General features: G+C 51.8%; 1 protein-coding gene across 1 annotated transcript; it reads right to left on the bottom strand.

The window, feature by feature from the left end:
• Positions 1 to 4744: 4744 nt before the first annotated feature.
• Positions 4745 to 5922, bottom strand: LOC140430641 (palmitoyl-protein thioesterase 1-like). The gene has a single exon (XM_072518238.1). The coding sequence runs from the start codon at positions 5797 to 5799 to the stop codon at positions 4999 to 5001; it is 801 nt and encodes a 266-aa protein (XP_072374339.1). The 5' UTR covers positions 5800 to 5922; the 3' UTR covers positions 4745 to 4998.
• Between the last annotated feature and the right edge of the window lie 15899 nt (positions 5923 to 21821).

Genomic DNA, 21821 nt, shown 5'->3' with positions numbered 1-21821 from the left:
GGATCTGTGCCATGCCAATTTCAACACATTAGTTTCAAAGTAATTTCCTGCACACAGCTCTGACTGCTGTAGTCATCTCAGATGGCCACCTGCAAAGGTCCATGAGAATTATGGCTAACTCAGGACTCAGACAGACTCAGAGCTTGTGTGTGTATTTGCAACCCAGATAGCTAGACGCGATTGAAACCCTCGCTCGTTTGCATTCTAATGGCCCATTTCCCCAGAACAAAAGAACTGTACTCAGGTAACCGATACAGATACAGACTAATCGGTGCCACTCCCTTTACCCAGGGAGCCCAAACAGCCAACGTCAATGACCGCTAAGGACACGCCCAGCCATCAAGGCACCTGCCCCTTTATTGGCCAAAATCGAAGGCAGTGATCGAAGCCTGTCGAATTATGGGGTCCAAGTTAAGGACTGCCCCAAAGAGCGCGAAACCCCAGAGGGATAAGAAGAGACACAGCATTGTGCTCGGTCTCTCTTGGATCCGGCCTATACCAACCCAAGTGCAGCATAACAACCAGACAGACAAGTTCAAGACCAACGATCGCTACCAGACGGATGAGCCCAGCAGAAACAGAGCCACTTCTTCCACCCAACCACGCAAGATCTGGACATCTGCATAGAGCCGGTTGCCCTGAAGTTAAGTATAGGTTATTGTAGGTGTTAGGTGTAATTTAACTTGTAGTGTTTTGTGTTGCATGTCGAAGTAATCCTTGAGTGTAAATAAACCATCTTTGAACTTGAACTGACTAACTGGTTGTGTGGTCCTTTGATCGATATCCGGTAAAGCCTTGTGGTGGTATCATTTGATACCTGGCGACTCTAAAGAGCATCTTTATTAATTGGCAACATTATTGGTGACTCTGGTGGCGATTGGCAACATTATTGGTGTCGCTGGTGGGACAGTATTCCATTAAATTGGCAACATTATTGGCGACATCTGACGGGACTCGAATTAGAAGTGATTTTATCACTCTGAGAACCCATTAACTTTGAAATCCAATTGCGAGAGAAAGAAAGAACCACAAGGGCAAGCCCATATCGACCAAATCACTGAATTTCAGAAGTGTGTACTAACCTGCATGCGTACTAACAGCGATATAAGGTAAACTCGTTAGATTGTGTCAAAACTATCGAGGGAATTATGAACCGGAAAATAGCTTAGGCCATACCCGCAGTTCAAATCGCCGCCTTATCCCCCTGTCCCAAATTAACGATAGGAAACAGAGATGAACGGTAGGAAAAGAGATATTAGAAGCAATGGCCATAAAAGCGATGGAACCTTTAATGAACCCACAGAAACCTGAGGTCGCAGCAACCAACAGAGCAGAGCAGTGCCCCATAAGAAGAAGAGTTGAGGAAGTATTTAAAGGGGAAAGGATGGCTCCTTTGGTCTGATTTTTGTTCACATGAAGAGTCAGGTCCAGGAAGCACAGGACAATCCTGGTGGGACAACCTAACCGAGGAGCATAAGAAAAATGCAGCGAAAGTGCAAAAGCCGATAGCAATAGTGTTCTGTTTGGCACAGTTGCGAGGCACAGAGGAGGTCGTGAGGACGCTCCGCAGGCAGCTAGTTGAGAAAGAAGAGAAGAATGAGGGAAACAATAGTGAAAGTGAAAAGATTAATGAGCAACTCCGATATCAGTTGGCAGCTAAAGATAAAGAGATGGCTGATGTCAAACGGGCACACCAATCTTGTTTAGTTCATCCTAGCAGCTTTCAGACCCAGTACGATAAAGCCTACCAAGATACACAGCGCGCAGACTTGGTACAAGAAGAGACAGAACAGCAGGTAGCACAGTTAACGAGACAATGCGCAGATTTAAAGGCAGCTTTAAGAGCGCTCCATAGCTCCACTACAGAACAAAGACAGAGCACAGTAGACCACGTGAAATGTAGACAACAAATAGAGAAGTTGCAGTCACTGCTTTCAGTGCAAAACGGATTTAGTTATACTTTTGGACTCAATTTAGATGAGGACGGTGCCCCCAATTGGCAAGAACTAAATGAAATCGCCCAGAGATATGTGGAGGACACAGAAAATCACAATAGAGCCCCCCATGCCCCGAAAAGGAAAGCACCCGCACCACCGACTGCACAGGCAGCACACAACCCCATGAATCCGGTCACCACACAGCGCAAGTCATCGGATCGGGAGGAGCCCGATTGCGTTTACACTACCCCATTATCCATCATCCAATTGAGAGATGCCTGCGCTAAAATTGATCCATTCGAACCCACCGCAGACCCGCATAATTTCTTTGAGAGAGTATGCCAGCAAAAGTTTATGTAGGTTCTAGATGAAAGGGAGGAAGTTACAGATACAGACTAATCGGTGCCACTCCCTTTACCCAGGGAGCCCAAACAGCCAACGTCAATGACCGCTAAGGACACGCCCAGCCATCAAGGCACCTGCCCCTTTATTGGCCAAAATCGAAGGCAGTGATCGAAGCCTGTCGAATTATGGGGTCCAAGTTAAGGACTGCCCCAAAGAGCACGAAACCCCAGAGGGATAAGAAGAGACACAGCATTGTGCTCGGTCTCTCTTGGATCCGGCCTATACCAACCCAAGTGCAGCATAACAACCAGACAGACAAGTTCAAGACCAACGATCGCTACCAGACGGATGAGCCCAGCAGAAACAGAGCCACTTCTTCCACCCAACCACGCAAGATCTGGACAAAGGCCTTGTCCATCTGCATAGAGCCGGTTGCCCTGAAGTTAAGTATAGGTTATTGTAGGTGTTAGGTGTAATTTAACTTGTAGTGTTTTGTGTTGCATGTCGAAGTAATCCTTGAGTGTAAATAAACCATCTTTGAACTTGAACTGACTAACTGGTTGTGTGGTCCTTTGATCGATATCCGGTAAAGCCTTGTGGTGGTATCATTTGATACCAGCCGACTCTAAAGAGCATCATTATTAATTGGCAACATTATTTGTGACTCTGGTGGCGATTGGCAACATTATTGATGACGCTGGTGGGATAGTATTCCATTTAATTTGCAACACTGCTCCCAGGTAAAAACTTATTTTTGTGTTTATGCTAAGACCAATTTAGTTCTGAACATACTGATTTGCTACCTCATAATACTGGTCACATTTTTGCCTGCCATTTATAACTTCTAATTGATGTGAAACTCGGTTTTGCAAAACACAACATTTTAAAAACTACAAACACCAAAGGAAATTCACAAATCCTTATTAAACATACACACACTCATTCATCCACTCAGATCTTGGATCTCTACTCTGTAGGGCTTCACAAATCCTTATTAAACACACAATCATTTATCCACTGAGATCTTGGACCTCTAATCTGTAGGGGTTTAGGCACTCTAACAAAAATTGAAACCCCTCCGTTCTGACAAGTCTCTCTTACCACAAGTTTTTTCTCCTGTTAATCTTTTCCACTCTTGTTTCATTGCTTCAACTGTCTTGACTGTGTTTCGGAGCAAGAGGATTATTCTAATTGCCATTTTTTGGGTTTCTAACTTCTGTTCTTGGTTGTCCCTTTCAGGCCGACTCATAAATTAAAGATAAGTACACCTTCTGGGCCCTATCCAAGGGTACTAAGGCACTATCTTCCTGTTTTAGTTAAGGGTCGATTGGTTATTGGTCTCTAAAGGTTTCTAGGCGTCCCTAGTTCTCTAGGCTTACCCTCACAATCTGCCTCACTCTGAGGATGATTTATATTTTGGCCTCCTTTTACCAGTAATGGGTGCAAGACTTTTAGTGCTGTCACCAGGCTGTCTTGCAGACTTTTTCTTAGGGTCAGTATCTTCTAGTCTACTGATTTTCACACCCAACCTGAGTTTTATGTTCCCCCGAACCACGGAATATCCTTACAAAATCGATCACATATAACTTTCCAAACTAAACTCGGCAGGTAAAGTTTGACTCACACATAGATTAGAAACTTCTAATATTCTAGCCCCTGTGACGGTTGGAAACTTCTAATATTCTAGCCTCCACTCTGCTTAACTAGAAACTTCTAATATTCTAGGCCTCCACGCTGGGCACCGTGAAGTAAAAAACTCACCACTATTCTTAGAATTCCCCCTATACCAAAAAGGGTCAATAAGACATTCTAAATGGTGAACAGGCTATTTGGGCCAATCTATATATATATATATATTTTTTTTTTTTTTTTTTGACTGTAGGAATTTTTATTAGAAAAGCAATTGCAGATAAAAACAGGAAAAACTATTCTGGCAATATCTGTAGACTTTTTCTCACAATCATAGCTGAATAGGGTCATGCTTTGTAGAATAAAGCTCACACAATACAGAACAACTTCTGCCAAGTTGGTTTGGCGAAACATAATTAACCTAACTGTACATTCAGTGCCACTCTAGTTGAACAATGAAAATCACAGCCACTAGCTATTCTGATTGTCATTTTTTTAACCTTGATCCTAATAGATGGCAATGGGATGTAGGGAGATGCATCATTACATCTATAATACTTCAAACTGTCCTAACCATGTTTGAAGAGGCTGTAGGACTGCAATATACTCATAACTGCTTTTGGGTAATGTTGCATTGTTATTTGTGCCAGTGTAAGGATGAACTCATTCAAGTTGGGTATATATGAGAGAGCTACTACTTCGGAGAATTCTATGCTTTTCTCTCCTGTCATAAAAACTTAACACTTCAGCTGTTTCTCTAAGTGGATCACCTGTTCTATTTCTAGTTACATTGAGAGTATTTTAATGATTTTTGTGATGTACAATAGATAGTATTGTTAAAGCTAAGCGAAACCTCATTGGAAATTATCTTAAATCAGTAAGTATTGTTAAAGCTAAGCAAAACTTCATTAGAAATTATCGAGTCAGTGCATTAGAACAGTGAGCTTTGCAATATCTGGAGAGTAGTAACTTTTCTCCTTTTCCCTCCTCCTTTAACCTCTGCAATGCTTTAGATAATGGACAGTGTTAAAACATGCCACGATAGGGATGTTGAATAATCAGTTAATCTTCTGATTTAGTAAAAGGATCACTTCAGGTAAGGAACTATGTTCTTGATGAACCATTCCTCTGAAAACTGAAGGTGGTCCCCATTTGCAGTTAGAAATTCCAGTTTTTTCACTTTATCCATTGCCTTCAGTCCCAATCGATCCTCTTGATAAAGAACACTCTCCTTTAAGGTGTAAGTTTCCTTTGCCTGGCCAGCCTTGTAGAAACCAAACCACTCTGAATCAACTGGATCAACCATGGTATCGCTCGAGAATTTCACCATTACAAACTTCTTCAATTTCATCAGATTCTCCTTATAACTTTCATTAATGCCCCTTTCTTGATTAATGTCAGCCAAGAAAATACTTTTGTTCCTGTATAGGTCTTCATTCAAGGGATCATGCCAGTATTCTGCCTGTACCAAGTGCTCTTGAATTGGACTACTATAAGCACCCAAGTTCAGCATTTTTCTTATCCAGTTACAGATGTGGGAACTCACTCCAGGGCAATGGGGTAAACCATACACTCCTTGATGTTGGCCTCCAAATGTGATTAGATTTTCCATGGCAGGAGAAGGACATCTCTGTGCCACAGCCCTCAGAAATTGACCACCTTGAGAGAAACCCATTGCATTGTATCCATCCTGTAGCTTCTTGTCCTTGGACAATATATTACAGACCAGCGCAACCTGGTCATTTACATTCATGAAGAAACTGTTCTCCATGTCCTCAGTGATAGTATTTCCAATTTCCAAGGATAAGACATAAATTCTTGGGATTTCTTGTTCCACCAGTTTCTTGATAAATCCCATGCTCAGAGGATTACAGCAGCTATCACCCATGCCGTGCCAAATGACAACGGGTGTTGGCTCGGTGAGGTTGCGGCTGGTGTTCCAGGAGGCGGCGGTTCGGCGGACGGAGCAGAAGGAGAAAAGCAAAAGAAGACATCCTGCGGCGAACGGAGCCATCTCCGCCAATCTATATTTTCAAGTTATCCCCCGGTATAACCCATATCTTCATAGAAGAATTTTATCTACTTACCACTTAGTAGCATCGATCCTGGGTCCCGCATTGCTAAGTAAGTAAAGTAGACTTTGTAATAACCACTGTTTCAGGTTAAAACTTTAAGTTATTTTATTATTATATTTTTTCTTTTAAAAGATGCAATCACTGTCTTTACAGAAAAGTACAAAGATCTTGCTTAGGATTCTCCTGGTTTGTTGAAAAGACCTTCAGGTCTACCTTGACAATCCTTCTTCTTTAGCTTTTGGCCTTCCTCAGATGGATTCGCTGTTCCGCTCGGTTTCTGTGCTCTATCCTTCCCATGACCGAGGGCAGCTATGAGAGCTGACTCTGCTGGCAGACCCCGGTTTAAGGGTTTACGTTTATATGACATTATCGTAAAGTAACTTTATTGTACTCTTGATTGTACAAGGTACCTTTAATGAATTATTTCTAACACGACTATGTATTCATCTTGAGCATGACTTTAGCTCATCGAACTCTGATTACATTGTTTCCCTTGTGATGTTCAAAAGTGCTTTGATCCTAGAGGGGTGTTACATCTGGGGCGTCATTCTCCGACCCCCCGCCGGGTTGGAGAATGGCCGTTGGCCGCCGTGAATCCCGCCCCCGCCGAAGTCTCCGAAGGGAGAAAAGTCGGCGGGGCGTTAATGGCGCCGCTGCCGCGGAGGATGTCACGGGTCTGCGCAAGGCAGCCGATTTTCGGCCTGCCGATATTCTCCCTTCCGGATGGGCCGAAGTCCCGTCGACGTGATGACCGTTCACGTCGACGTCAATCAAACCTCCTTTTCATCGGCGTGACCCGGTGCTCCAGGCTCACGCCGACCAGCGAGGAGGTGAGTGACGGCCTGGGGGGTTGGCTCTGGGCAGGAAATGGCATGGCCGCAGACTGATTGCGTGAGGAGAGGTGTGTCTCGGCTTGTGTGTGTGTGTGTGCGGCGGGGGGGGGGGGGGGCGGTGGTTAGAGTAGGCTGGGCTCCGGGGGAGTGCCGGGAGGGGGTCCGTGCCGGGGTGGAGGTTGGGGGTTGGGGGGGGGTCCGTGCCGGGGTGGAGGTTGGGGAGGGGGTCCGTGCCGGGGTGGAGGTTGGGGAGGGGGTCCGTGCCGGGGTGGAGGTTGGGGAGGGGGTCCGTGCCGGGGTGGAGGTTGGGGGGGGGGGGGTTCCGTGCCGGGTGGAGGTTGGGGGGGGGGGGGGTCCGTGCCGGGGTGGAGGTTGGGGGTTGGGAGGGGGTCCGTGCCGGGGTGGAGGTTGGGGAGGGGGTCCGTGCCGGGGTGGAGGTTGGGGGGGGGTTCCGTGCCGGGGTGGAGGTTGGGGGTTGGGGGGGGTCCGTGCTGGGGTGGAGGTTGGGGGTTGGGGTCCGTGCCGGGGTGGAGGTTGGGGGTTGGGGGGGGGTCCGTGCCGGGGTGGAGGTTGGGGGGGGGGGTCCGTGCCGGGGTGGAGGTTGGGGGTTGGGGTCCGTGCCGGGGTGGGTGATGGGAGGGCAAATGAGTTGGTCCACCTGGCCAGGTGCCAGCCTCCAACAGTTGGACCCATGCGGTCCATGCCACCTGGCTGGGGGGAGGAGGGGATATGGGCAATGATGACATGTCGTCGTTCCCCTCCCCCCCCACCAGGCCGTCATGTTTTCAGATCATCCAGCGATGTTGGCCGCCGTGGTGGCAGCCGCTCATGTCTATGTTGCCCTGGATGAGGAGGAGGAGGAGGAGGAGGAGGAGGAGCGTGCCAGAGAGGCGGCGCAGGCTGCCGCAGAGGGGCAGGCGGCAGCCGCCCAGGCTGGAGGGACACCTGACTGACAGGACGAGGAGGGGGAGGAGGACGTCGCGGCCCCACGGCAACGGAGGCACCCGAGGGCGCCCCGTGTGTACCGGCCCCGGCAGTCATACCAGGACCTCACGGACCGGGAATGCAGGAGGAGACTCCGGATGAGCCGGGAAACCGTGGCACACATCTGCCACCTGCTGGCACACCTGTCACCGCGTGGCACTGGCGGGGGACACCCTCTCCCCGTGTCCGTCAAGGTTACGGTGGCCCTGAACTTTTATGCAACGGGGTCATTCCAGGCACCGAGTGGGGACCTGTCCGGCATATCGCAGACATCGGTGCATCGGTGCATCCGGGCAGTGACAGATGCCCTTTATGCCATGGCGCACCGCTACATCTGCTTCCCCGTGGACCGGGCCAGCCAAGATGCCCGGGCCGTGGGCTTCTCTGCCGTTGCCGGGTTCCCCATGGTCCAGGGCGCGATCGATGGGATGCACGTCGCCGTGCGGCCACCTGCAGAGAACAGGGCCGTGTTCACTAATAGGAAGGGGACCTATTCAATGAACGTACAGGTGGTCTGCGACCACCGCATGATGATCCTGCACGTCTGCGCCCGTCACCCAGGCAGTGTACACGACTCATTCGTGTTGTCGCGGTCATCCATCCCCGGCATGTACGAGGGACGCCATCCCCGGCTGAGGGGCTGGTTGCTGGGCGACAGGGGCTACCCATTGCGATCGTGGCTGATGACGCCTATACGGAGGCCACGCAATGAGGCGGAGAACCGCTACAATGATGCCCATGTAGCGACAAGGGGAGTGATCGAGAGGTGCTTTGGCGTGCTGAAGATGCGTTTCAGGTGCCTGGACCTCTCTGGGGGCGCCCTCCAGTATCGGTCAGATAGGGTCGGCCGCATCATTGTGGTGTGCTGCGTCCTGCACAACATAGCCCAGCAGAGGGGCGATGTGCCGCAGGCAGAGGAGGGCGGAGTGGAAGAGCAGCAGGAAGAGGCCCAGTCCTCCCCAGATGAGGGGGATGGGGGCAATGGTCAGGGCAGACGGGGTAGACACAGGCGGGTGGCTGTCCACCGTTACCGGCTGGCCCAGCGGGCACGGGACAGACTGATAGACGCCCGCTTCACTGACTAGATGGGCGTGGGAATCGGGTAGTATGGCCACAGACCGCACACCATGACAACAGCCGACCACCCACACCCCCCACCCATCCACCCACCCAGCACCCTCACCCCCCTCCCCAACCCCACACACCCCACCCGCATGCACACCACCCCCCCACCCCCAATTGCCGATCCACCGGCGGCACAACGGGCCGGGCTCACCCAGTTGCGGGTGGATGCGTGTCTATCGCAGGCCATGGAGAATGATGACAACCCGCCTCCGATGAGCTCCTGGCTCTACATCGTTGGACTATGTCTGACCCATGGCCACAGTACCACCATCCACCCGGACCATCCCTGCATGCGGCTGTGACACTGCAGCGCACGGTCCCGTCCTCTGCCCCGGGGATGTTGATGGCGGCCCAGGGGGATGGGGGCAGACTCACCTGGGGCTGAGGTAAGACCACCCCTCACACACACACTTGCGCTCAACGTACATGACACCCCCGCACACTTTGGACAGAGCACAAAGGCAGCTTCGGTAGGTGTAACATTGACTTTAATAACCAAAGGAGTTCATGCACGTGCCCGAGCCCCTAAAACTCATCTGTGCCCTGCACCCGTGCCAACTTACTCAGTGTCTAATTGTTTGGCCTTACGGGCCCTTTGACTACGTCTACGTGGTTCCCCAGACGGTACAGCAGAACTGGAGGTGGACTCCTGTGATTCCTGCCCTCTGACACTGGATCCCTTTGGCGGCCGTTTCCTGGGGCGTCCTGGCCTAGATGGGCCAGGCTGCGGCCCGGGCGACTGGGATGGCGAGCTGCCAGCCTGTCCTGCCCGTTGCCCACCCGATGCACCTGGGACGGAAGGGGGGGAGTCCGAGGTGTCGCGGTGTACCGGGACCTCCCCTACAGAGGGAGCCGGGATGGACCACACCACCTCCTCCTCCCTCGGGGTGCCCGATGGCCCCCAGGCCTCTACATGGGTGGGGGATGCGAACGGACTGGCCATCCGACGCGCCCCCGACATCTGGCGCTGCCAGTCCTGGAGGCCCGTGCTGGTATCGACAGGGGTCTGCAGGTTTGCAGCCATGGAGCCCAGGGGGTTGTCGAACCCTGTCTGCGACAGTGCGACGCCAGCTCGCACATGGCCACTGGCGCCGATGCCCTCAGCGATGGCCTGCTGAGACTGGGCCATGGCCTGCAGAGACTGGGCCATGGCCTGCAGAGACTGGGCTATGGCCTGCTGAGACTGGGCCATGGCCTGCTGAGACTGGGCTATGGCGTTGAGCGCCTCTGCCATCTGGCGCTGGCACTGGCTCATGGCCTCCTGTGAGAGGGCAGCCATTTCCTGGGCCACAGACGCCGCCTGCACGGAAGGCCCCAGGCCTCGCAAACCGTTCCCCATGTCTGACACTGTCGCACCCATTGCCTCCACCGCGGACGCCACCCGTGCGGTGTCGGCCTGGGTGGCACCCATGACCGGGACCACTCCCAGCTCCTGGACGCGGGTGGACTCCTCCACCTGCGACCGCAGCCGCCGCAAGCCACCCGTCACCCTCTTCGCTCGTCTCCGTGTCGGTGGTTGCATCGGATCTATGTGTGGGTGTGGTAACTGCAGGAACCCGGGATCCATCTGGGCGGCAGATGTTCGCTTGGCCTGGGCTGCCCTCCGACCGCCCGGTCCCTCTGCTGCTCCTACCTCCACCTGCTGTACCGGGACGGCTGTGTTGTGCGCACCAGTGAGTGTACCAGACGCCTCATCACTAAAGTGCCCAACCGTGGTGAGTGTTTCTGCGATGGTGGAGGGTGTTGGTGACAGCAGTGGCGTTGTGTCGTGCTCTTCGTCCCACTCTGAGTCCATGGCACTTTGGGGTGGGGGTTCGTCTCTACCCATCCACTCTGAGTCACTGTCCTGTATTTCGTCTTCCCGGGTAGGGGTGTCCTGGGTAGTGCTGTCCCGGGTAGTGCTGTCCCGGGTAGTGCTGTCCCGGGTAGTGCTGTCCCGGGTAGTGGTGTCCCGGGTAGTGGTGTCCCGGGTAGGGGTGTCCCGGGTAGTGGTGTCCCGGGTAGGGGTGTCCTGGGTAGTGGTGTCCCGGGTAGGGGTGTCCTGGGTAGTGGTGTCCCGGGTAGGGGTGTCCTGGCTCGGATGTGACGGGGGCCTGTGGCTGCCCCCCTCATCGCTGGGTGGTCGCTCCCGCACGTGACGGGGGTGTCGTCTCCCTGTTGCTCCAGGTCTCTCCGTCTCCCGTGGTGTGCGAGGGGCATCCTGCGGGCGTCGCATGCTGGAGGGTGCGGGTCTCTCCGTCTCCTGTGGTCTCCGAGGGGCATCCTGCGGGCGTCGCATGCTGGAGGGTGCGGGTCTCTCCGTCTCCTGTGGTCTCCGAGGGGCATCCTGCGGGCGTCGCATGCTGGAGGGTGCGGGTCTCTCCGTCTCCTGTGGTCTCCGAGGGGCATCCTGCGGGCGTCGCATGCTGGAGGGTGCGGGTCTCTCCGTCTCCTGTGGTCTCCGAGGGGCATCCTGCGGGCGTCGCATGCTGGAGGGTGCGGGTCTCTCCGTCTCCTGTGGTCTCTGAGGGGCATCCTGCGGGAGTCGCATGCTGGAGGGTGCGGGTCTCTCCGTCTCCTGTGGTCTCCGAGGGGCATCCTGCGGGCGTCGCATGCTGGAGGGTGCGGGTCTCTCCGTCTCCTGTGGTCTCCGAGGGGCATCCTGCGGGCGTCGCATGCTGGAGGGTGCGGGTCTCTCCGTCTCCTGTGGTCTCCGAGGGGCATCCTGCGGGTGTCGCATGCTGGAGGGTGCGGGTCTCTCCGTCTCCTGTGGTCTCCGAGGGGCATCCTGCGGGCGGTGTGCATCTGCGGGGATGGGTGCCTGGACGTTTGGTCCTGCGATACACAATGAAGCATGCATGGTTAGACATCAGGCAGTGATCAGGTGATACGGGGGAGGGGGATATAGGGGAGGGGGGATATGGGGACGGGCTGTTGGTGGCTCACTTGCTCGTGGGGCCCCGACCTCTGCATCAGCAACCTCCCGGTCCTCAGGTCCGCCAGCCAGTTCCAGGGCCCTTTCCTCGTGTACGGTCAGTGGCCTCTCATCAGTGGGCCCTCCTCCAGTCCTCACATGCTCCCTATTGTTGTGTGCGCGCTTCTCCTGGGGGGGGGGGGGGGGTGGCAGGGGTAAAAGGCAACAGTGTTAGGCAGGTATATGAATGCACGCCATCGGTTGCGCGTGCATTGCAGAGGTTAAGGTTAGGGCTGGATTCACTTGGGGATATGAGGGAGGGGGGGATATGGGGGATATGGGGGAGGGGGGATATGGGGGATATGGGGGAGGGGGGATATGGGGGATATGGGGGAGGGGGGATATGGGGGATATGGGGGATATGGGGGAGGGGGGGATATGGGGGATATGGGGGAGGGGGGATATGGGGGAGGGGGGGATATGGGGGATATGGGGGAGGGGGGTATATGGGGGATATGGGGGAGGGGGGATATGGGGGATATGGGGAGGGGGATATGGGGGATATGGGGGAGGGGGGAATATGGGGGATATGGGGAGGGGGGGATATGGGGGATATGGGGGAGGGGGGATATGGGGGAGGGGAGAATATGGGGGATATGGGGGAGGGGGGGATATGGGGGATATGGTTGAGGGGGGATATGGGGGATATGGGGGAGGGGGGGATATGGGGGATATGGGGGAGGGGGGATATGGGGGAGGGGGGATATGGGGGATATGGGGGAGGGGGGATATGGGGGAGGGGGGGATATGGGGGAGGGGGGATTTCGGGGAGGGGGGATATGGGGGAGGCTCACCCTGCCTGCTCTGACGAGGTTGTTCACCTTCTTGTGGCACTGGGTGCCTGTCCGTGGTGTTAGGGCCACAGCGGTGATGGCCTCTGCCACCTCCCTCCACAGACGCCGGCTGTGGCGTGGGGCAACTCTGCGGCCGTGCCCGGGATACAGGGCGTCCCTCCTCTGCTCCACCGCGTCCAGGAGCGCCTCCACATCGCGTGACTCGAACCTCGGGGCTGAGCGACGGCCAGCCATCAAGTCGGGTGTCGGCTGTTCCGGTCGGGTGGGGGGGAGCTGCGCGGCCTTATGAGCCGTCACGCCGTGCAGCGCGTATGACGCTGCACGGCGTGAACCACTGCGCAAGCGCGGATCCCGGTACGTCGCTGCTAGCCCATTTTGGGCCGCAGACTATCGGCCCATTTTTATGACGCGACGCAAGTGGGATTTGCGCCGTTTTTTGCGCCGATCGGCGGACTTTCCGCCGATAATGGAGAATTTCGCCCCTGGTTCCTGTCACTTCTAAAGCTGCTTTATTACCAAATAGTGCCCCCAGCTCAGAACTCTGACTCCGATTTGGGGTTAATGTGTGTTCCCGTGGACATGTTGTCTCCAGCTTCCCATATTCACCTGGTGTCAGCAGTATTTCACACCTAAACATTTGTCACCCAATTCAACTGAAGATCCTAGCAATTCTTTTTTAGCTGCTTACTAAAATAATTAACTTCAAAGAAGGTGCAAAATATTGCTTTATTCCATATAACTAAAAGTTCAATCTGCTGTGACTTAAAAGACATGCATCAGTTTTCAGCTTGAATAGTCACAAGCTGTTTTCTTAATGCCTGTTTGATAAAGGCTATCTGCATTTCAAAACCTTCATTTCCAGCTTCTGTTAACCCTTTGTGAGATTTTTCCCTCAATTTTCGCATGTACTCTTATGTCAGGTATTGCCAGACTTCCATGTTTCAAATGACATAGTTTCCCATTTTCACTTTTACACCCTCCAGCCTTTTCCCTCTCAAGTCGATTATAAAGCGGCCTTCTCCTGGGGTGGGGGGGGGAGGCAGGTGCGGTTACGGGTGGATGGGATGGGGGTTGGTGCTAGGGGCACAGTGCTGCCTACTCACCCTGGCTGCCCAGAGCAGGTCATACAGTTTTTTCGGCACTTCTGGCCAGTCCTAGAACTCAATACCTCCGCCATCTGCGTCCAGGCATGACCACAGCAGCGGCTGACAGCCTCCTTCCCACCCCGGTGTCCTGGGTCACCTGACTCTCCTTCACTGCGTCCAACAGGGTCTCGAGATCAGAGTCTGTGAAACAGGGGGCCGCTCTCCTTGCTGCCATCTTGTTGTCTGGGATGAGATTGTGTGGAGAGTGAAGTGTGTATATGTAGCTTCAGCTTGTCAACCTCCTGTGTGCTCTGTTTCACAGAGATATGGCTCACCCCCGCCTCACCGGACTGTGCCATACAACCTGAAGGCTTCTCAATTCACCAGGCGGACCGCACCATGTCATCAGGCAAAGCAAATGGTGGAAGGGTTTGCCTCCTCATCAACTCCTCCTGGTGCTTGGATGTGCCAACGCTGGTGACCTACTGCTCCCCGGACCTGGAATACCTGATCATGAAGTGCCGGCCATACTATCTTCCACGTGAGTTCACTTCAGCCATTATCACAGCGGTCTACATCCCACCCCAGACAGAAGTGTGGAAGGCGCTGGACGAACTGTACACAGTTATAAACAACTATGAAACAGAACACCCGGAAGCCTTGTTCATCATGGCCGGAGACTTCAACAAGGCCAACCTCAAGAGTGTACTGCCAAAATTCCACCAGCACATCTCCTGTCCCACCAGGGCCAACAACACTCTTGACCACTGCTACTCAAAAATCAAGGGCATTGTACCGTTCCATCCCCCGACCGCATTTTGGGAAATCAGACCATAAGACGGTGCTCCTTCTTGCGGCATACAAGCAGAAACTCAAGTGGGAGAATCCAGCTAAGAAGGTCATGCAGTGCTGGTCCGAGGAAACAGAAAAGCTCTTACGTGACTGCTTAGAGACAGTGGACTGGTCCATATTTAAGAACTCAACGACCAACTTAAATGAGTATGCCACCACCGTCACATACTTCATCAGCAAATGTGTGGACGACTGATGCCAAAGAAAGCAGTACGCACGTTCCCCAACCGTAAACCATGGCTCAATCGTGAGATTGACTCCCTACTGAAGGACAGGTCTGAGGCGTTCAACTCAGACGACCCTGACCTATACAAGAAATCCAGGTACGACCTCCGCAATGCCATCCAAGATGCCAAGAGAGAATATCAAACCAAGCTAGAGTCACAGACAGACTCTCGGCGGTTGTGGCAAGGACTAAACAACATAACAGGCTACAAAGCGAAGCCGAGCAGTATCTTGGCAGCAGCGCACCCCTCCCTGATGAACACAATACATTCTATGCCCCAGCAGCCCCTAACTCACCCATACCCACTATCACAGCTTCCGAAGTCGGATCGGCCTTCCTGTAAGTGAACCCTCAGAAGGCGACGGGCCCGGACGGGATCCCTGGTCGTGCACTCAGAGCCTGCGTGGACCAGCTTGCAAAGGTGTTCTCGGACATCTTTAACCTGTCCCTACTCCACTCCGAGGTCCCCACCTGCTTCAAGAAGACCACCATCATACCGGTACCAAAGAAGAACCAGGCAACGTGCCTCAATGACTACCATCCGGTGGCCCTGACTTCAGTTGTAATGAAGTGCTTTGAGAGGTTAGTCATGAAGCGCATCACCTCCATACTCCCAGATCGCCTTGATCCACTGCAATTCGCATACCGCCGCAACCGGTCCATAGCAGACGCCATTTCCCTGGCCCTACACTCATCCCTAGAGCATCTCGACAACAAGGACTCCTACATCAGACTCCTATTTATTTACTACAGCTCCCCCTTCAACACCATAATCCCAGCCAAGCTCATATCAAAGCTCCAAAACCTAGGACTTGGTTCCCCACTCTGCAACTCGATCCTCGACTTTCTGACCCACAGACCACAATAATAAGAATGAACAACAACACCTCCTCCACAATAGTCCTCAATACCGGGGCCCCGCAAGGCTGTGTACTTAGCTCCCTACTCTACTCCCTGTACACACACGACTGCGTGACAAAATTTGATTCCATCTCCATCTACAAGTTTGCGGACGGTACGAACATAGTGGGCCGGATCTCGAGTAACGGCGAGTCAGAATTCGGGAGGGAGATAGAGAACATAGTGGAGTGGTGCAGCGACAACAATCTCTCCCTCAATGCCAGCAAAACTAAAGAGCTGGTCATTGACTTCAGGAAGCAAAGTACTGTACACACCCCTGTCAGCATCAACGGGGCCAAAGTGGAGATGGTTAGCAGTTTCAAATTCCTAGGGGTGCACATCTCCAAAAATCTGTCCTGGTCCACCCACGTCGGGGCTACCACCAAGAAAGCACAACAGCGCCTATACGTCCTCAGGAAACTAAGGAAATTTGGCATGTCCACATTAACACTTACCAACTTTTACAGATGCACCATAGAAAGCATCCTATCTGGCTGCATCACAGCCTGGTATGGCAACTGCTCGGCCCAGGACCACAAGAAACTTCAGAGAGTCTGAACACCGCCCAGTCCATCACACGAACCGGCCTCCCATCCATTGACTCCATTTACACCTCCCACTGCCTGGGGAAAGTGGGCAGCATAATCAAAGACCCCTCCCACCCGGCTTACTCACTCTTCCAATTTCTTCAATCTGGCAGGAGATACAGAAGTCTGAGAACACACACGAACAGACTCAAAAACAGCTTCTTCCCCGCTGTTACCAGACTCCTAAATGACCCTCTTATGGACTGACCTCATTAACACTGCACCCTGTATGCTTCATTCGATGCAGGTGCTTATGTAATTACATTGTGTACCTTGTGTTGCCCTATTATGTATTTTATTTTATTCCCTATTCTTCCCATGTACTTAATGATCTGTTGAGCTGCTCGCAGAAAAAATACTTTCACTGTACCTTGGTACACATGACAATAAAGAAATCCAATCCAATCCAATCCAATCCTGAGTGTTAATCCTGAATCCAGCACGGTTTCTCATTGGAATCGATTGTGTTCCATGTGGTGGCGGTGCTAGCCCCTTAACAATCAGTCAATTGGTCCAGATACGGCACCAGTTTTGCTGCTGTAGAAGTCCACGAATCTTGCCTGATGTCAACTCTTTGTCTCAGGGACTGTAAATCCAGCCCTGCATGTTTTCAAGAAGGAGTTAGATATAGCTCTTTGGGCTAAAGGGATCAAAGGATATGGGGGGAAAGGGGGAACAGGTTACTGAGTTAGATGGTCAGCCATAACCATAATGCATGGCGGAGCAGGCTAAAGGGCCAAACGGCATCCTCCTGTTTCCATTTTCTTTGTTTCTAAGACCTGGTCTTCTTGCTTGTCACAGTTGTTTTTCTTTTAACCAAAATGAAACCAGTAGTTAGCACATTTTGCTCTGATGCTGGTGTACTTAAAGAGAATAATCACACACAGCCAAAAGACTTAGCACCAGGGCAACATCAAGAGAGCAAACACAACATGGTGTAAACACCAACGCTAACATTGCACTGATAAACACATGCAAAGATACATCTATGTTATTGTAAGGAATATCCATGTGCAAAACGACGAGTCCATCTTGAAATGAAATATCTGTTTCTTTGCAATTCTTTCGGCTTACAACAATTTATTTGTTGAAATAACCACACATAGGAACTTCACCCCTTCATGTTTATTCAAAAATAAAATGTATTTGATAATCTGCAGTTACTATTGTGATACAGGAAATATTTTTTGGATAATATTCATTGTAAGAGTTACTGATTGTATGAGTCATATGACTGACTGGCAACAAGATTGAGAATACTTTGTTTATTAAATGGTCAACAGTAACAAAGATTTGAAAATCAACTATGTAACATTACACATATTATACTAACCATTAAACAACAAGGAAACAAAACCGTTCCATATTAGTACCAATACAAAGCTATATCAGCTAATTTTCACAGAGAACGATATCACCCCTCACAGGTTCCTCAACAGAAATGGAGGATAATTCTGAGAATGTGTTATCATGGGCGTCATTCTCCGACCCCCCAGTGGGTCGGAGAATGGCCGTTGGCCGCCGTGAATCCCGCCCCGGCCAGTTGCCGAAGTCTCCGGTACCGGGTATTTGGCGGGGGCGGGAATCGGGCCATGCCGGTTGGCGGGCCCCCCCGCTCAATTCTCCAGCCCGGATGGGCCGAAGATGGGGCCCACCGATCCGCGGGCGGGCCTGTGCCGTGGGGGCACTCTTTCCCTTCCGCCTCCGCAACGGCCTCCACCATGGCGGAGGCGGAAGAGACTCCCTCCACTGCGCATGCGCGGGAAACTGTCAGCGGCCACTGACGCTCCCGCGCATGCGCCGCCCCGACATGTCATTTCCGCGCCAGCTGGCGGGGCAACAAACGCCGTTTCCGCCAGCTGGTGGGGCGGAAATCCCTCCGGCGCCGGCCTAGCCCCTCAATGTTGGGGCTCGGCCACCAAAGAGCGGAGCATTCCGCACCTTTGGGGCGGCGCGATGCCCGTCTGATTGGCGCCGCTTTGGGCGCCAGTCGGCGGACATCGCGCCGTTTGGGGAGAATTTCGCCCCTTGTCTCGAACTTTGTTGTAGAAATGATCTGTCCATCAATGTATTACACGTATTAGTGCCATTCTCCATCCAGGAGCCGCAGCTGTGCAGGCCCTCCCACACGGCCCAATCTCAACAGAACCAAATCCTGGCATCCACATAGCCTACTGGCACTCAAGATGCAGTTGTACATCCCTGACTTCCAGTGTGTTTAATCCATGGTGACATGCCTGTTACACGCAGCACTCACCACACCAGCAACAAAAGCATCAGCAATCTGTGAAGGCATTTCTTCAACTATGTCATCAGGTGGCCCATTTGGATCAATATCACTCACAGGGTCCCGTAGCATCATCTCGCTTCAAACTGGATTGCCTTCTGGACTCATGAATCCCCCTGAGACCGGTGTTCCAGGACCCAGGTGTAATGTTCTAGGGCATAGACAATGATTGAGTCAGTGCACCAAAGAACATCGAGTTCTAGACTAGTCAAATTTATTCTTGTATAATAAAAACGTGGATTGGAAACTAATACTAACAACTGGAACAATCACAAAACACAACTAACCCTGAAAACCTCTTCTACAGACTCTCCCTAGGTTGCAGTGTCACATGGTATGACTTGCCTGCCACCTAGTGGTCAGAGGTCAAACATATTTGCATGTACAATTGCTTCTGCATATCACTACACCAGGTATCTTAGAAAAAATTGTCCTTCTTTCCAGCTACAGACAAGGAAGGAAACAGCAACAACATCCTCCAGGCATTTGCAGCCACAAGCAGCAACCGCAACCTACAGCTGTGAAGTGCTCTCAGTGAAGGGAACCGGGACCAATTATGTGCTTGATGATACTGTGTTTTTTAAAAACAAATAAGTAAAGTTTTCTGTTCTCACAGATATTAAGGATATCAAATACCCTGCAATTATTTTCTGTACAATTGTTATTTTTATTGTTGTTATAATAACAATCTTTATTTGTGTCACAAGTAGGTTTACATTAACACTGCAATGATGTTACTGCGAAATTCCCCATGTCGCCACACTCCGGCACCTGTTTGGGTACACTGAGGGAGAATTCGGAATGCCCAAATTACCTAACGAGCACATCTTTCGGGACTTGTGGAAGGAAACCGGAGCACCCGGAGGAAACTCACGCAGACATGGGGAGAATGTGCAGACTCCGCACGGTGACCCAAGCCAAGAATCGATCCTGGGACTCTGACGCTGTGAAAGCAACAGTGCTAACACTGTGCTACCGTGCCATCCCATGAGACCTATGGGGACGGCCTAATTGATCTTCCCGTAAGGTTTGTGGAGTACGAGCTCCCCCGCTCAGGGACGAAGGCCTTTCAACAGGCTCATTAATTCCATGAGATAAAAGCCGCCCCAGGTAGGAGTCGGCCTCTCACAATGGTCCCGCTGGGACTTGAACTATTGCTTTGTTTATATTTATTCCAACTGAGAATTGGAAACAAACCACTTTGACTCTCCTTTTTCCAGTCTCCTCCTTTGTTGTGTTCTATGGCTCCCCTGATTATGAAGGCACACAGAGAACATGAAGATGTGGTTGTAATAAGTATTTATTCTTGGCATGCAGGATGGTAACCATGCTAGTCTATGTACAGACAATTCTGTCTATGTTACTGTGAAGTTAAGGAGAGATTGACTGTCCCGTTGTCCATCCACCTACTAACTGCCTCTGTTGTCCATCCCCTGGTATATTGACTAAGATGAGCGTGAGGTCAGGTGTAATGCCTGGATCTGGTATGTCTCCCTTGTGGGGACAATGAATTGGATTTAATTTGAATTGGTTTTGGAGCAGATAAGGAGCTGGATTAGGGGTTTGCCCCTGTCCACACTCCAAGCTCTGGCTTTGTAAATCTGATATATATGTCTGTATGGGTGTCTGGTTCCAACTACTGGCAGGAGGTCATAACTGCCACTGCATGTATTGGCCATTGGCTATGTACACTGGTGCTGTTATGTACAAATATATACATTGTTGCAACTATGTACAGTTATACATAGATATGCCCATGTGCATATCACCACACTCCTTGGCTACAATAATTGATATGCTTAACGAAACTTATCTGTAGAACCATGGAAGAGATTCTTCAATTTATTTCACTTCCTGTAGGAAAGGTTTCTGAAGAAAAAATAAAACATGAACTGAGAGTAACTTTCTCGCTCTTCAAGATAAAGGGCAGAATTCTCCCACGTCCCCGCCGGGCAGAATTCTCCCATGTCCCTACCGGCGTGTTCAACAGTGGGCATGATGGGAGAAAATGGTGGGAGGCCCAGAAATCAGTTTCTCACTGGCGAGAATTTACAGTGGGATTATCCGCTGGGCCCTGCCAAGGCGGGTTGGAAAATCCAACAGATGTCGACATGAGTCCATTTGCATCTCATTAGTGGGGTGCAGATGAAGGGCTGATTGTAATCCCCCCCCCCGCCCCCCCCCCCCAGCCCCACCCCCCACCTATGCCAGATTAACCACAAGACTGGTGGGAAAACACACTGGTGTGAAACTAGTTTGAACAACATGACATGCAGGTGTTGTGACCTACATTTGTCGGGCCCTGCTCAGGTTATGGACATCCACGGAGAAGATGATGCCTGAGGCTTGCAGCCACTGGAGCCTGGAGGAACACACCGGCCCATCGAATAGTGGGTGGATCTTCATATATGGCACCAATGCTTGCATGAGGCTGTGAAAATCTGCTACACTCTTCTCCCTCCAGAATCACCCGTGATGCAGCTGAACTGCGAGTGTGGGGGAGGCTTTGTGAAGCCTATATAATGATGCTGAAAGACAACACCAGTCAGTATTTACTGCAGGTATAAATACATTTACAGGTGACAGTGTCCACCTGTGCAACCACTTGTGCTCAAAGTTTCTTTATTTTTCTCAGCCTACTATTATGTCTAAGTTCTTCTGGAACATCCACGACAGCGGTGGAGGCAGCGGTTGAGATGTCGGCTCTGTTGCCTTCGATGACTTTGGCAGTCATCCTCCTGCAGACCACAGGCCTGGAGGCCTCTGGCTAGGAGGGTGAGCTGCTTTCTCTGCGGCACACGGCTTAAGGGGTCACAGGCTGAAGGGATTCGGAGGTAACGGACAACCTCAGAGTCCTGAGTGGATGACCCAGGGGTGTCCAGCTGCTGATCTTGATCCCTTCGACTGCCCGAGGACCCCAGCCTGATTAATTGAGGGGAAGGGGCACCAGAAGGGATGTCAAAGTGCCCCGCTCCCCTCTCACATTGTGACTACATGAACTTGCAGGTCTGGCGTCTGCCACCCACCCCATGGAGTCTTCAATGCATGCAAAACTGTGGACCACTTCATAGAATAGTCAGACAGACTTCTCCGACTTGTGTGCCATCCAACAGATTTGTATAATGTTGCTCAGCCTCTTGCACATCACAGACTCCACATTTATTGGAAGGCAGATTCCAGAGGCTCATCACCAGGCTAGGGCCTCACAG

The sequence above is a fragment of the Scyliorhinus torazame genome, chromosome 10 (assembly GCF_047496885.1).
Source record: "Scyliorhinus torazame isolate Kashiwa2021f chromosome 10, sScyTor2.1, whole genome shotgun sequence".
NCBI lineage: Eukaryota > Metazoa > Chordata > Chondrichthyes > Carcharhiniformes > Scyliorhinidae > Scyliorhinus > Scyliorhinus torazame.
The sequence above is the reverse complement of the archived record's forward strand: the minus strand, read 5'-3'. Positions and strand labels throughout refer to the sequence as shown.

Coding starts and splice junctions, on each gene's coding strand:
- LOC140430641 (XM_072518238.1), bottom strand. CDS start 5,799: ATGGGTGATAGCTGCTGTAATCCTCTGAGCATGGGATTTATCAAGAAA.